Source organism: Neopelma chrysocephalum, unplaced genomic scaffold (assembly GCF_003984885.1).
Source record: "Neopelma chrysocephalum unplaced genomic scaffold, ASM398488v2 Primary Assembly neopelma1_62, whole genome shotgun sequence".
NCBI lineage: Eukaryota > Metazoa > Chordata > Aves > Passeriformes > Pipridae > Neopelma > Neopelma chrysocephalum.
Genome location: NW_020897719.1, coordinates 9398164 through 9414154, shown reverse-complemented (window position 1 = coordinate 9414154; position 15991 = coordinate 9398164). Strand labels below are relative to the sequence as shown.

At 39.4% G+C, this 15991-nt stretch overlaps 1 protein-coding gene across 2 annotated transcripts in view; it reads left to right on the top strand.

The window, feature by feature from the left end:
- The first annotated feature begins 653 nt into the window (after positions 1-653).
- The window catches only part of ASZ1 (ankyrin repeat, SAM and basic leucine zipper domain containing 1), a 41669-nt gene continuing 26331 nt past the window's right edge, over positions 654-15991 (top strand). The window contains exons 1-4 of one of the 2 annotated variants that reach the window (XM_027682278.1): positions 654-798; positions 2356-2449; positions 7350-7472; positions 10420-10531. In XM_027682278.1, the coding sequence (XP_027538079.1) occupies positions 688-798; positions 2356-2449; positions 7350-7472; positions 10420-10531 (440 nt within the window). In that variant the 5' untranslated portion in view covers positions 654-687. Of the gene's footprint in view, positions 799-2352; positions 2450-7349; positions 7473-10419; positions 10532-15991 lie in introns of both variants that reach the window. The other variant, XM_027682277.1, reaches the window with a different exon arrangement.

Sequence of the window (15991 nt, the reverse complement as noted above, 5' to 3'; positions counted from 1 at the left end):
GAGAGACATTACTATCTGTCATTAGAAAGAAATTTAACCACAGTTTTGAAATTGAAAGTAATGCCCCGCGTATCCAGGCGGGAGGGTGAAAGTTTGGGTCATTATGCATGGCTGCTGTTCAACCTTCCCACACACGTGTCCTCACCACAGGCTCGGGCTATGTGGCACCGCGTGCACATACACACAAGTGACGTCACTGGTGCTGCCGGGTGACGTGGCGTTGGAAGAGCCTACTAATGACGCTAGCAATTAAAGAGAGGAAACCGTATCTTTTACCCTGGATTCACACACATACACCAACCATAGATCTAGCGATGTAACCTCACACATTGCTCTGCTGTCTCACCCGACACTCACAAAGCAGCCGCACACCAGTGCGCCGTGTCACAGCCATCACTGGTATTGGTTTCTTTTACCTGGCGCCGTGACGGAATCCCCAGCACGGACCAGCTACCCCTTTCCCTTGTCCCGGCACAGCCGCCCGGCCCGGGCACGGCAATCCCAGCACGGCCCAAGCCCCCCTCCCCTGTCCCGGCGCGGCCGCCCCGGCACAGCCGCGTTGGAGGGTGGGCCCCGCGCGCCGCTCGGAGGGGCGGGGCCCGGCGGGGCGGGGCGCGGGTGCGCGGGAAAGCGGCCGGCGCGAACACGTTACCCGGCGGCGCCGAGGCGAGGTCGGGCAGGGCCGCCATGGCCGCGCTGCTCTGCGGGTCCCGTGTCGTGGCGGGCGGCGATGAGGGCACCGATAGCGACAGCGACGATGGCGGCTGGGACATTGGCATCGTGCGGCAGGAGCCGCAGGTGGGGCTGAGTCTCCCTGCGCCTGGCGCCCGCCAGCTGCGGCCGGGCGGCCTCGGGTTAGGGGGCGGCCTCGGCTTGGCGGTGAGGGGAGCCGAGCGCGGTGGGTCCCAGACGAGCGGGCGGCTGGTTCTTCCCACCAGGGAAGCCATTTCCCACCAGGGTGGTGTACCCTCACTCCAGTAAATGAAACCTGAATTTCAGGGGCTTGTCTTATTACATAAAACCTTAATGTTTACTTAAAAGACTTGTCTCCCGTTTAGTAGCACACCCGAGTCCCTGTTTCAGCATGAGTAAATTTAAAAGTGACCTGAGTCCTGTAAAGCTGTTTTATATGTAGAATCTGTGAGACTATTTCTTGCTAACTTGGAGATTTCGGTAGTTTTATTGCATCTGACAGGTGTGAGGCGTCTGTTAGTGTGAGGAGGAGGGAGATTCCGTGAGTGGTTTTAGGTGTTGACTTGGCTCATGGCAGGAATTGGAAAATAGAAGTAACTGAATTCTTGCAGTACTCAGGCTGAAGGTTGTAGCAGTGGTTTAGGGGTCTTGATCTTTAAATAGAGCTTCCTATCCAGAGATGTCCATTATTTGAAAATTGTTGGCTGAGCAGAGTGAAAATAGGGCTAAATTATTATTTTATTGGCTGTTTCTCACCTTTGGTTTTCTAGACACTTGGTAACATCTTTACAAAAGTTTTTGGAAAGATGCACTACAATGTGCTGTGAGAATTGTATAACTCTGAGTTATAATGTTATGAGTTAAAAATTTATGATAAAACAACTTTGTTCATACTCATTTATGTCCATAAAGACACTAGTGAATAATCCAATCACTAGTGTATATAAGTGTTTTGTACAAATCTAGATAGTGCCAGCATCAATCTCCAGCTGCATCTGCAGCTTTGATAGAGAAAAATCTGTGATCCTTTTGAAAAGAACTTGAATTGGGCAACCGTCTGATGTATAAACTAGTCTTTTGGTGAGGGCATTTTTCAGCCAAATCATTAATGATGCAGAAACACAAATGCCACCACAGGATTAGGAGGAAGGGTAGCTCTTCACAGCAGTGGACTTGTGCTGTGTTAGACCAGACAGATAGTCATTGAGCTCCCTTGACCCAATCTCAAACTTTCATGTCTGATAGTTATATTTTTTTAATGGTACACTTCACAACGTGTGAAATGTGCAAAAAAAAAAGGTTACAGAAAGACATTGCTAAGTTTTTTCCAGTGCCATAAGATGAAAAAAATCTTAATTGAAATCTAATACTGGTAAGAAAAACTGAGGGTGGCATAGGAGGATAGCCGGTCTGTTGAGACCATTGTTCCATTTTCAGAGAATGGAACCTTTCAGAAAAATTAATTTTAAAACTTAGGCTTTGCAGTAGACCCCAAACAGATCTACAGAGATGGAAAAAGGAAAGTTATCTTCTTGCTCCTTCTCCACTCCTGCACTCTGCACTTTCAGAGATCATTAGTGCTTTTATACTGAAATGAAGCTATATTGTTTTTGCCTTGAAACAGTCAGGTTTTGACTTAACTTTTCCTTGTTTATCTAGCAGTTGGATCAAATGTTGCAGGCGGATAAGAATGAGGCATTAAAGAAGGCTCTGTTTCGTGGTGATGTGTCTTTAATTGAAGAACTCTTAAACTCAGGTGAGGAAAGGCAGTTACAAAGTTAAATATTTTTAATCGATCGTAGCAAGAATTTTAAAGTTTCTCCTTTCAAAATGACATGTTGAGTGCACATAGGAATATGTGAATGTTTCCAAGAGTATAAACTCTTATTTTAAAGATTCAATTACTTTTTCAGTGACTCAGCATTCTGTATTCCAGCACATTCCTCCTAATTTATGTTTCTTTCATCAGTCAGGAGCCCTGAAAATTGAGAAAACTATAATGTGTGAACTATGAAATAAGATTTTTCTTTGTTTGATGTGGTTTAAATTGAGGGGGTCTTACTCTGGTGTTGAAAGTTGTATGGGGCAGGGTAAGAAGGGAAGGCTGGCTTTTTTTTTTTGTCTTAATGCTTCCCCAGTTTGGAAATTCCTTTTGTTTTTTGTTTGTTGGTTGTTGGGTTTTTTTGCCTCCTTCACAGCACGGTTAAGTTTCTGGTATGTGCCCTCTGTGATACTGCTGTCTTGGCAACATCAACTGGACAAAGATTTTGCGATTCTGAGAGGTCTAACAGGCTTTATGTGGCATTTGTCACCAAAAAGTAGTTTGTTTTAATACCAAAAGCCTTTCTTCCTGTTCAGTTACTCTGTATTTGTCTGTAATGTGTTTGTTAATCAGTGTTAGGTGGAGTGGATCATTTATTGAAGCATCCAGGGCAGGAACTGCATAGCTGAGTTGACCTGCCTAGTGATAATTGTCAGCAAGTTCTGCTTCAGCAAGCAAGGAGAATATAGTACCCAAGAGCTTGTTCTTTGAGGAAAATCTGTCTTATGACTGAAAGAAAGTAGTTTCTTAGTTAGCAATGGTTTTTTTTCTGAGTTTTAAAACTATGACATTACTTGTCCTTTTAGAAGACTACTGTTTCTCACCACGATGGGAAAATGGTTTGTAAAACTATCGCACAGACTGAAACAGAATAGGTGCAGTGAGAGCGTGAAATACATGTCTTGTTTTGAGAAAATATGTTCTTATTTATAGGTAGAGTTTTTGATGATGTCTATGCGTCAGACTTCTTAGTTGTTTTGTTACAACCCTCCATTTTCAATTGCTTGTATTGCAGTCAAACATCAATAGTTCACTTTCTGTTTTGATACCTGATATACAGTGAACAGTTGTGTGCTGCTAGAAGATAGGTATCTGTAAGAGCATAAGGTCAGGCCAAAGATTCATGTAGTCTAGTTTCCTGACTCCTGAAATGAACAGGGCAGTATCACAAAAGAATATATAAAATGAGATGAACAGTAAATTTTGAGCCATCCAGTACTGTCCTGGAAAGCAGTAGAACACAATACTTCTCTATCAGGGAGGTCTTTCCAAAGAAAGGTGACATTGTCCTTCAGAGGATTGGTGCTCAGTCTGATTAAATCTTTGCCTCCAGAGTTGCCTTTAGTGTATGTTCAGTAGAGCTTGTAGGAGACTCACTACCAGCACTCCACCAAACTGAGGGTTTGTGTTGGAAGTGGATTTCCTAGCAACCACTGGGGCCATTCTTTCAGGTAAAGGGAGAACATATCGTCTTCTGGCTTGCTTAAATGTTGCTTTAAGGTCTTTGGTGCTGAGGCAGGTTTACAGAGCTCCTTTAGGAGATGGACAAGCACAATGTTTTCTTTCCTCAGTCCTGTAAAACAGCAGCTTGTTAAGAACAAGTTTCTGAAGTACGGTGTCGCAAAAAGTAGTGCAAACGAATAGCGAGTTCAAAGATGACTTGAGCATTTTGGTCTGCTTTGGGATTAAAATACTTAATGGCATATAATTCATGTGTTCGATATCCTAAAATGGAATTCAAAGTTATGACCTCATGATAGTTTAGGCCAATTAAAAATGTACGTACAGTCAAATCTCTTTCCTGTTTTAATTCAGCAGTTTGTTCCGCTTATATCTTAGCATGAGTACTGGAGCACATTTCATCTTTTGTGGGCCAGTTCAGAGAATTAAAAATACTAGTAATGGGAGTGGGAGGGGACAGGGTGTGTGAGAATAATTCTTCAGCCAGTTTAGGACTTTGAGCCCTGAGTCAGGTAGGAAAGTCAGATCGTAGTTCTTTGGGCTTGCTAATCTTTTTGAATTTGAGGTTGCATTTTTCTGTATATAAACAGCCTTTCTACCATAGTTATTAGCCACAGCCAACAGAGTATCTGAAAGGGATACCAGAGAAACTGTAGTATCGCAAAAAGAATGCAGTTCTCCCTTTACTGTTCTTTTGCTTCTCCATTATTCATACGCCTCACATAGTTTCTGCTGTTGTAGAGCTTGTCTGAGGCCAGAACGTGTTTCTCCCCATTGCTGGTTAAAAAGGAAGATATTTATCTGCAACTCAGATTGTAAGAAAGCATGTCGTGTCTGGTTTCTCTCCTACTTATAATTTGTGATGTCATGTGACTGAAAATCTCCTCTGCTTATACCTACAAAGGAGCACAGAGAGGTAATGGCAGGTGGGGGAGCCCAAATAATAGCCTGGCCCAGCCCCTCCCAGGCCCATCATGGAAGCCAATAGCCCATCACAAGTCCATCTTTACAGTTTCAGACAAACCTACTGGCAGGCAGGAACACAAATTACATACTCTGAGGAAGGGACTCCCAGGACTCTCATAGGGCCCTTGTGCCTGTGGGCCAAGTGCCTGTAGAGACAGGAGTGAGTGAAAGATGTGCCAGTCACAGGAGTTGGACCGGAGGTCAGAGGCCTATGTGTCTATGATGCCAGCAGCTGGAGGAGGTAGATGGCAAAATAAGACTATTGGCACTCTGTTCACAAGAGTGCTCTGGCTGTCTGTGTTGATCACTGTGGCCAGTGGTGTATGTGTGTGCTGGCTGGGAATACTTGCTCAGCATCGGTATGGATTGAACATTGGGTTGTGGAGCTGTAGCAGACTTGTTTCTCTCTGGCTGTTGAATCTGGCCTGATTTTTTGCTAAAAAGTGTTTTTTCTGGGCTTCACTGTTGCCTTATAGGTTTTCTTAAGGGCCATTTTAAATGCTGAACTAATGCTGCTTACTTCAACAGCAGCTCATGTAATGAGAGTAATAGCATGTCTCAGTAGTCACCAAGGTGAGACATTTCTGGTTCAGTCATCAACTCCTATAACTATGCATCCAAGAAGCAACATGACTTACTGTTTCTGTTGTCCATTCTTTGTCTTCCTCTGGGAATTCCAGCTGGTTTGCATTATGACTTTCACACTGAGTGATACTTCAAGTCAGTCACTACAAAGATGGCAGGAGATCGTGCAGGACAAACAACATACCATTGCCAAATAGACCATTCTAATTCTAGAACTTAAAAGGAGCGCCACCATCATGGCAGATACTGTCTGCTATATGAGTAAAGAAAGCATTGAGGAAAATACCTTCTCAAGAATTTTGATAGGTCTCTCTATGCCTGCCAAATAGATCCTTTCTTGCTATTGTTCAGATACGTATTAAAATAAAAAAGATACATATTAATATTAAAATAAAAAGCTCTAGATGTTACATAAACTGCTGACTGCTTTTCTTACGAGGAAAAGAGACTTCTTAAGGCTTACCGGGTGACACTTTTTTGGTATTTCTTACTGGTGTTATTTCAGTGGACAGTTGTATAAGAGTTGCTAAATTCTTGAAGTGACTTGTCTACAAGGAGGTTCAGATATGATTGCCAAGGGACACTTGCTGGCTCCCCTTATAGAACTTGTGTGTGGGTTTCAACGGAATGTTTTGTATCTTGCAGAGAAACTAGTGTGCTGTGGCACTAAGGACTGCAGCTGCTATGTATACATTACCAAGTAGATTTGATTGTAAATTCTGTGGCTTGCAGGTGTTAGAATGCTTCAACACGTGGCTTTCATTGATTGCTGCCTCTTTACTGATTGCTTCTACAATTCCAGTGATCTTAAACAATTAAAGAATCAATCCAAAAGCAGTGACCTGTTAGTCTCTCAGCTTTAATGACTTTATATTGCTACACTGAGCACATCTTTGGCATTGTACCAAGGCAGGGAAAGTAAATACACATTTTGCATGAAAAAGAAGGCATGTAGCTAAACTGTCATAAATTTCTTAGGGCAGTTTTGGGTTTTTTTTTTCAGAATTCTCTCTTCTAAAGAAGTATTTCTTATTACCTATAGTCACCATTGAACCAGTATGGAACCAGATGATGGAAACTGTTCTAGAGGAAGTAATATTTGTTGAAGGATTGAAGGGAAGATGATTTCTATTATTGCAAAAATGCATAGAGTATTTTATGTGAAAGTTATCAGTCTGATACTTGGTTCTTTGTGAATTTGGAAGGGCTGGGCTGACTGGCAGGAACATTCTGGCTATTACAAAGAGTAACAAACAAGTCTGGTGATTGTCATTGAATCTTGCATAGTCTCCTCTTTCTTCTTTTTATTGAGATAATATTTTGTTAATGCTGAACACAAATCTGCCAACTAACTGCCTTGCAGGACAGAGAATAAAAGGAGCTGTGAAGCAGGAAACCCTGGATGATATGATCTTAATTGCCTGACAAGCAATTTGCTTCCACAGCAGTCCTCTTGGCTTCACAAGAGTCAAAATTTTTCATTTTGATTGAAGAAAGCTATTGCACAGAAGTAGAGAAAACAGTGATTCTGTGCACTTATGTGAAATTATTTTTGCAGCTAGATGTTTGGGATTTTTTAATGTAATCTTTCTGTGATAGTTAACTCCTTGGATTGAGAACTGAACTTCACTGATGTCAGTTTTAAAAGTTGTTTTCTAGTTCTAAATAAAGATGTATTAAAGAAAATGCTATAAGAGATTTCTCTAGGATGAAATGCAAACAGGGTGTAACCTTTGTAATGATACATATTAAGAGTAAAGTTTATAAAAAGCGTGTTTATTGTGATGCAGTTTTATGATTTTAGTATCTCAACTTTTGACAGGCATCAGCATAGAAACTAGCTTTCAGTTTGGATGGACTCCCCTGATGTGTGCTGCCAGTGTGGCCAACTTTGCAGTAGTGCATCTTCTTCTGGACAGAGGTGCCAACGCATGTTTTGAAATAGGTAAGATGTGAATGAAAAATACTGACCAGTAATGCTCAGCACCAGACATTGTCCCTATCCTTATTCTCTTGTTCACATATATAGGGAAAAAAAATCAAAGTTCACAGTGGATTTGGGACCTAGCCTACCTTTCACAGTTCTGAAGTAAAAGTAGTAGTTTTAAAATAAAAATTGTGCTCTTGTAACTGGATCTGGAATCAGTTGATGAGTTTTCTTGTTCTTTCTCTCTCCATCCTGTTTTGTCCCCCACCTCCCAGACCTCAAGTGCTTTTTTAAAAAGTATTTGGAAATACTTGTTCAAAAATTCTAGTATGAAGTTGTACAGGTAAAACTTCCTTTGTTTGATCCGGTTACAAAGTATATATAAGCAGAAACCAGATAGCATCCCAAACAACAGGAATAGCTTTCCAGTTCATGGGAAACTAATGTGGACTTCTCTAAAATTAGAGCGCAGTTTTATTATTAAGTAAAAACTGTTCTTTATTGTTTTACTAGATCACATTTTTCTACAAGGATTCAGTGTGGCTTCTAAATAATATCAGTTCCTCTGTCAGTTTTTATGGCTTAATAATAACTTTTTCCTACTTAAACTATGGTTATTTTCCTTCTCTTCCATTGTGTTGGAATATTTATCCCACAATACTGCCACGTATGTAAAAGCAGTGATCGTATTTTCCAGTAACTTGCCAATATTTGTAGTAATAGTAGACTGAAATGCAGATGGTACAAATCTGGCTCTGAAAATTTTCTGTAAGTTCTTAGCAGTTGATTAGAGTAGACTGCCTGCACCAAAAGCAATCATGCCTTCTTCTAATGTCCTTGTAGCCAGCTTCAGGGAACTTCCATGTGGCTGCCTACAGCTGTGGATACCTACAGCTCACCTGTTCCTTGTTTATGGCTGTAGAGAGCTATAAATGGGGCAAAAACTGCTATGGGCAATAGTTTAGAGTGTCCAGATAACCGAATGCTTGGCATTTTTTCAGTGTGTGACTGTATTTGCTTAAAGTGGCACCTTGCTAGGATCAGGTTTCTTAGCTTGTTTCCCTGTTAGACTGTGTAGGGAAACAGTAACTAGGGCATATGGGCACCAGAGTACTGTCCAGCCAGGAGCAGTCTTGTTAGTCATTGATCTGGGTCAGAACATGTGTTCAGTAAAGCTATGCCATCCTAAAATGGTACTAAATCTCACCAATCTTGCTGCTATTTTTTACATCAGCAGGCAATCACATAAGTGATCCTATAATAATTATCCTTTAATGCTTATAATCCTAATAACTGCTATACTGTTAATCACCTTTAGTTGCTCTTCAGTCATTCTTTGTAAGTGGTTACTTAATTTTACCCTTTTTGGTAGTTGTGAAGAACAAGGAACTAATATATCATTTACTATTTGATGGTTCAAGATGTTGCATCCTTGAGGAATAATTTCACTGGATTTTCTGGTTTTTTTTAGCTAGGATGAACATAAACTTAAATTTTTTGCGGTCTTTTAGCAGTTTTTGTCTGCAAAAGAGAAACCTAAGAATTATAAGGTGTTATTTCCCTTTCTTGCTCACATATGTGAACTTTAAGTATGCAAACAGAAATTAGTTTCCCACTCTTTCTCACTACCTGAAATACTGAAAACAAGTATAACTACAGGTTCCTTCCATACATCATTCCCAGATTAATGGTGTTTATCACTACTTTTGTTTGAAGTCCTGACACCTTACCGTTCAGGTTCTGGTTGATAACCAGGTTAAACATTTTGAGTAAAAATTTGTCACTGTATCAAGTAATAATTTCTATGTGAGGTAATTGAGAATTAAAAGATGGTATATTAAAAAACCAAATGAATTTAAATGCAGAACTAAGTTGGGAAGGTGAGGGGCAAGAAGTGGTGAGAAATAGAGCAGAGGGGGTAAAGTACATAAACTTTTCATGTTTAAATACAATGAAGTCTGACCTCAGTTGAAGAATAAAAATGTTAATTATACACAGCCTTAAAATTTCTACAAGAAAATTAGAAAATATGTTGTAACACTTGATGATGTGGTCTGAAGTAGGTACAGCTAATATACTTGTTAAAACAAATTGTTGAAGGCATGTTTGAACTTGTGAACAAGTTTGTGCAGTAAGCAAAATGGGCAGTTATTCAGATGGCAGTCTTCTAAATAATACTGGGGCCAACTAACTTGCTAGGGTCCTCAAGGTGTTACACTACCCACACCTCTCTAGGTGAACCATGGGAAAGAAGATCTCCTGTGTTCTGTGGGCAGACAGCAATGGTGTATAATTTTGATCTGTGAGCAAAGGTGAATGTAACACCTAGCTGCCTTCAAAGCTGGAGTAGCAAATAGCTGGGATAGTTATGGACTGTGTAGATGTTTTTTAAAATCTACCTCTAAAACAATACTTTTAATACTCCTTCTGCCACTACTGCACCATAGTAACCTAATAAATTTAATTCCTTGTCCTTAAGACCTGTCATAAAGCTTTGTTTCTTCAACTGTACGGCCCTCAGTTCTCCCCAAAATTGATGTTGCTATGTGTTTATAATACATTTTATGCACCTTTTTTTATCCATTGCAGTTAACTTCCTGTAAGCTGTTTCTTCCTTAGACTGGAGGGGAGGAACAGGGAGTGAATTGACTGGTGTGGAATGTGTTTTGAAAAACAAGCATCCACAGTTAAGCTCCTACTATAGTTGTGGGGTATTTGGAATAGATGCTTTACTATTGTGATTGACTCTCATCTTTCTGAGTATCTCAGGTGCCTTTGTTTTATCTGATAATTCTAGTGACTTTCACAAACAGGAACCCAAGTTTCTTAGCCTTTTCTAAATATCTTAGAGTATCAGAACCTGATTAACAACGCTAGCAAATATAAAAACTTTTAAAGGAACTTCTGGATTAGCATGGTATTTATATTTACACATGTAATTTTCTAATTGTAAATTTCCAAACAGATAAATACACTGTGCTGATGGCAGCATGTACTGCACAAGCTTCAGAGGAGAACATCTTGAAGACTGTAGAACTGCTTCTATCAAGGAATGCTGACCCTAACTTTTCTTGCAGGTACCAAAAACCCCATGTCTGTGAATACAGCATAAAATATAATATTACTATACAGAGACGTGTTTATAGACATAGCTGTTGGTGGTGGTTAAGATGAGGTGTATGTACTTTTTGTAATTTCACTGCTGTCTGTGTAAGAAAAGATTAGTGCCCTGATACTTATATCTCCTAGTACAGTCATTAATCTGAGTAAAGACTATGATCAATTTTATCAAATTGTAAGTTCTTTAGCTGAACAAGATTTAAATTTAATCTTCAGTTGACTGAAGGCAAGAAATATGTCTCTGTCTTTCCCAAATCATATTGTCTCTTCTTCAAAGGGATGTAAGTTAAATCAGTTAATTCTTTATTTAAATTCATGTCCTCTTTTGAGCTTTTTGTGGATATCTAGCTATATTCCTTTAACAGACTACCTTCTGTGGAAAAGAAAACTCTGTAAATAAAATACATTTATTCCACTGCAATCTGGAATAATCCATATTAAAAGGAGATTTAAACTCCTTGTAAAAACAAGTAATAGCTTCTTTCTTCAGTTACAACTTTGTGTCTCAGCAGTTTGAAGCAGTGCATTGTGAGATGTCTGTAGTTGCACAGTCTGATGCAATGGCTCATTTTACATCAAAAATAAATAAATTCTGGGCTGGCCCAGGATAAACTTTCCTGCCTCTGTTAAAAAAAAAAGAAAATACTGTTTGGGTCTACTGTTTTTTCGACTGAAATTTTTTATACCACAACTCTTTCATCACATTACCTGGGATATACAGACTGAGTTAGCTCTCTAAAAAGAATAGAATTGAAGGCCCATTTGTTTTCAATAGTAACATTCAATTACACAAGGCCCTGGACCTCACTGTGAGCATAGCACTGATAGACAAGGAGGAAACATAGTTGTGCTGATGTGCCACTGATGTCTGGTACCAAGTTTAAATGCCATTCTTTTATTCTTATCAGAGAGGCTGAAAGTAATTACATATTGTTGTTGTCATATAGCTGGGTGTTGGATTAAACATCCTGCTTTAAAAAATGGGAGAAGTCTTTGCTTTATTAACTTTGCCTTGGGTGTTGAAAATGTAAGCCAAAGTGCAAAGCTGTAAGTTTACATTTGCAAAGGCCTTTGGCTAAACTTTGCTGGGAAAGAAAGTTTGGATGCTCACACAAGACATAGGAATTTTAAGGGCAAAACTTTATTTATAAACTTAGAGTATATTTTGCATTGTTAATCTTTATATACAAATATTTATTTACTCTCTCTTTGTTTCCCAAGACCTTGCGCTAATGTGAGTTATTCATGCATCCATCAGATAGTATTTAGTTGTGGTTTTTTCACTTTTGCAATAGTAGCCTTTCTCAAATGAAAAGATAAATTAAGTGACAGTTAGAAATGTCATATTTGTGCCAGACAAAAGTAGAAGCTTGAAAAGTCCAGACCTTGACATCTGAAATCCTTGTGCTGCCTTTATGCCTTTCCAGTGTTTGACATCTGTGCATACCACTCCATCATTAGGTCTGCTCAGGCAGCAGCTGCTGCTTCTTGGGGGTTTCTTCCTCCATTTCTGAAAGGGGTATGAAACACAATAAACTGGGTTATGTGCAGATAAGGGATCAAACAGCCCCTCTCTGTGGCACTGCAGTCCCATTTCACCAATCTCGTTAGAGCAAGCAGAGTGTTCTGTAGGAGCCAACTGTCAGTGAATTGAGATTATTAAGAGAGCACTCCCTGTGCGATCAGCCTGCCACAGGTGTTAAGAAGTAAGGTTCACATTATTTGGGTTTCTCAGTACTTAAGAACCAGAAGGATTTAGGAAACTTTTCTTTTATCCACCATCAACTGGAATGTGTGTGAATGCAAAGCAGAATACTTAAATTTCATGTAAGGCAGAGTTTAATGTTCTTTCTTTCATTGTTGCACTGTCAGGGCAACCAGTAGGCTCTTCTATTTCATGTTGTCTAGAGGTGATACACAGAAACTTCCTTTTTTTTTTTTGGTCTAATTTATTAAGTCTGTGTGGAGCAGGGAAGGACTAATGTGAAACAAACTGGAAATCTTCAAGCAGTCTTTTTTTTTTAAAACCTTTTTTAAACCTGTGTGTTTTCTTAAAGTTACACTGGTTTTATTAATGTTAAGTTAGAAATTCGATTTAGGCAAAATGAAAATACATGACCAACTGATAACTAAATTACTGCTGCTAGGATAACATGTCATAGATTGTTTAGTAAATACGGATTTTAGTGACAGCATCCTCCAAGTTTTTGTTTACATAAAACAGAGTTAAAGAATTGTAATGGCTTTGCCTGTAAGGAGGGTGTTTTGAGTTGATGTTTCATGCTAATAGCTGTTTGTTAGTAGAAGGTACAAGTAGTTAAATGACTGAAACCTCCTTTGTTTTGACATAAAGTCTTTGTCTCTTGTTCTGTATGGGATATGTGAAGGCTTGATTTTGTTTGTGAACCATTTTTTCCCCTCACCTTTAATGCTTCTGGCAAAATTGAGTCCTAGACAATGAACAAGCCTGTCTTCAGTGCTTCTGCTCTAAAATGGTTACAAATTTTGTGTACATTTAGAGGAAAGTCTTCAGAAAGTCTTGTGATTTTTTTTCCCTTTTTTTTAGGGTGAGTATTAGAAGAACTAAACCTTTTGTCTAATCACTTCTTAGGTCTAGTATTAAGTTGCCTATATATGTTCACTTGTACTTCCACTCAGAGCAGTTCTGGGGAGTATCAAAAATGATTTGATTCTAAAAATTTTGGTCTATTTTTCCCTCTTGAGATTATGGTAATGGAGGGGGAAGTTTTCATCGCAGTATTACTCAGTTCACAAGATAGGTCTTCAGGTTGCATAGTCAGAAAAAGCAATTGTGTAACACCTTAATTTTAGCAAAATATATATTGCTACTGATAAGACAGTAAATTTGCACTGCCGCATAATTTGAAAGATGTTGACACTATCATTGTGTGATAGACAAACAGTACATTTCAATAAAAGTGAATAGCCTGGGAAAAGTTAATGCACTATGGTGCATTCTATGTCTGGGGCAAGAAAATGAGAGAATTTCATACTATCGAGTCAAAATCTTTGGTCCAACTCGGAGCAGAAAGTACCTTGTAATGGTATACTCTATTATAGTTCATGCCTTTTGAGAGAGTTTTTTATTCTAACATTGTGAACTCAGGATAGAAAGACTTTTACTTTGTTGGTCAAACATCAGGACAGAGGGTCTAAATATAAGAAATCAGATGCAAAATTACATTTACCAAAGTACTGTGTTCATCTGGGCTATGTCCATGCATCTCTTCCTTCCTTCCGAGTTAGGAAGAAGTCAAAAGTGTGCTAAATGTGCGAGTTCTGAGTTTAGCAGAGTACGTAACTTTTGAAGTATTGTGTCTTGTTCATCAGAGGAGTCTAGACACCAAAATAGGTGATTGTATTTTTCCCAGCTATTAATGACTGTATGGCCAGGCTTACAACTCTGGATTACAGTTTCTGAGCAGAGGTATAAAGCACTCGGGGACAGTAGGGAAATGAAAAGCTATATTTTGCAGAGGCATTCTGACAGTGTACTGTGGCGTCTTGAAATGTCACCTGGGCAGCTTTAGAGTAAATAGAAACAAAACCTGTACTGAAATCCATTAGCATTCTATCCCAAGTAATGTTAAACTTCCTATCATTGCTGCTACCTTACCCTGATGATGTGCTATTTGCATAGGATTGGTTTGGGGTTTTTACATGATAGAGAATTGTGCTTTCCTTAGAAAGGTGTAGTAGATTTTACATGTATGTGCTGAATTTCTTGACTACAGAATTTATCTGCATTTTGAAAGTAGAGTTGAAAACAGCCTGAGAAGTTTTTATTATGTGGTTAACTCATGTTTTTCTGTTTTATGTTTAAGTGTATGTGTTTTTAGCTAAACCAGCTTGCCTGTAAAAATGTGACTGGAGTAAGGATGTAGGAGGACAGGAAGGATAACTGGGAATGTCACAGCATAGAGTTCTGCCATCCCCACTGTTAATTTTTATACTAATCCCTTTTATAATCACATCCTTTATATTTTTCTAGTCGTATAAAGAAAACTTTGTAGCTCTCTACCTTCCCACCTCTGTGTGCTGTAGAACTTACACAAATACCTTTTTTAATTTTGAAACAATCATGTAAACAGAGTTCAGAAGCAGAAAAGTACGAGAGCTGGCAAATTGAAATGAAGCCTAAAACTAGGGAATCTGAAACTAAGCTGTCACTTTTTCCAGCCCAATTTTTTTTCTAGAGCTGTATGTTCCTTTCTCCTAAAAAGGTCTGCTTCAGGAAGGTAGAGGACTCTCCTACCTTGCTCCCACAGACAGTGCCTGGAAAAAGTATCTTGTAGCCCACAATACACTGAAATATTTTCTTCCAATACTACTTGTTGTATGCAGTTCCCCACTTCCTCACTTAAATCCTAGTTAGCCAGAAAATGGGCAAGTAGATTTTCTTCTGTTGCTGTGGACACACTGTTGCCACTGTTTCTCAGTTTGAGGCTTAATATGCAGCTCTGGAGTAGTGAAACTCCAAAAGCTTCTGAGGACACTTTCTGGTTATCTGAAGCACTGTTCAGTTTGCAGCTCAGTAGTCCTGTGGCATCATTTCCTTGCTTTGGGATCTCCATAAGAAAAGACTGAGACTGAAGTCAGGGTTAAATTGTTTTCTGCCTGCTGTATTTTTTCTAGTGTTATTGATACACTGGTCTAGTTAATAAACATATATCCAGTTATGAGACTTGCAACTTTTCAGGATCACCAACTGGAAATACTGAATTTTCTGTAGATGTCTCCCCAATAAACGGAAACCTGTGTATAAATGGGAGATATCTCTTCTCCTCCCTCTTATGAAATTTTCCAGGAAGATGAACTTTGTATTGGTTTAGAGCAAGATCCCAAACATAAGCATGTTTATTTGTCAAGTGCAGTGAATTCTGCACCACAGATTCAGTTTAGTAGCAGGTACTCAGGACATTTTTCAGTGAGATATCTTGCTGTCACCTTTATCACCAGTTTTATTATGGCTTCTAGTTATCTAGGGTAGGAAGCTCCAGGGTGGTAGGCCAGTTCACACAGCTTGCTCTCTTGTGATAAAGTTTTGCCTCATTTTTTTGACAGGGTGAAGTGAGCCTGTAAGAACTTCTGGTTGTATCTTTGTGTACATGTCACTTGCAAAGTTTTGGATGGCCCTAAAAACTGCAAAAACTTCTGATTTTGTCTTTCTCCAGCCTTAACATAAAAGCAGGGAGAGTTAGAGAACGCCATGAAGCTGTGTCAGAGGACGTTTAAGTTGTATATCAGGAAAAGATTCTTCACCCAGAGAGTGATTGGGCACTGGAACAGGATCCCCAGGGAAGTGGTCACAGCCCCAAGCCTGAGAGTTTAAGAAGCACTTGGACAATGCTCTCAGCCACATGGTGTGACTCTTGGGGTTGTGATGTCAGGGACAG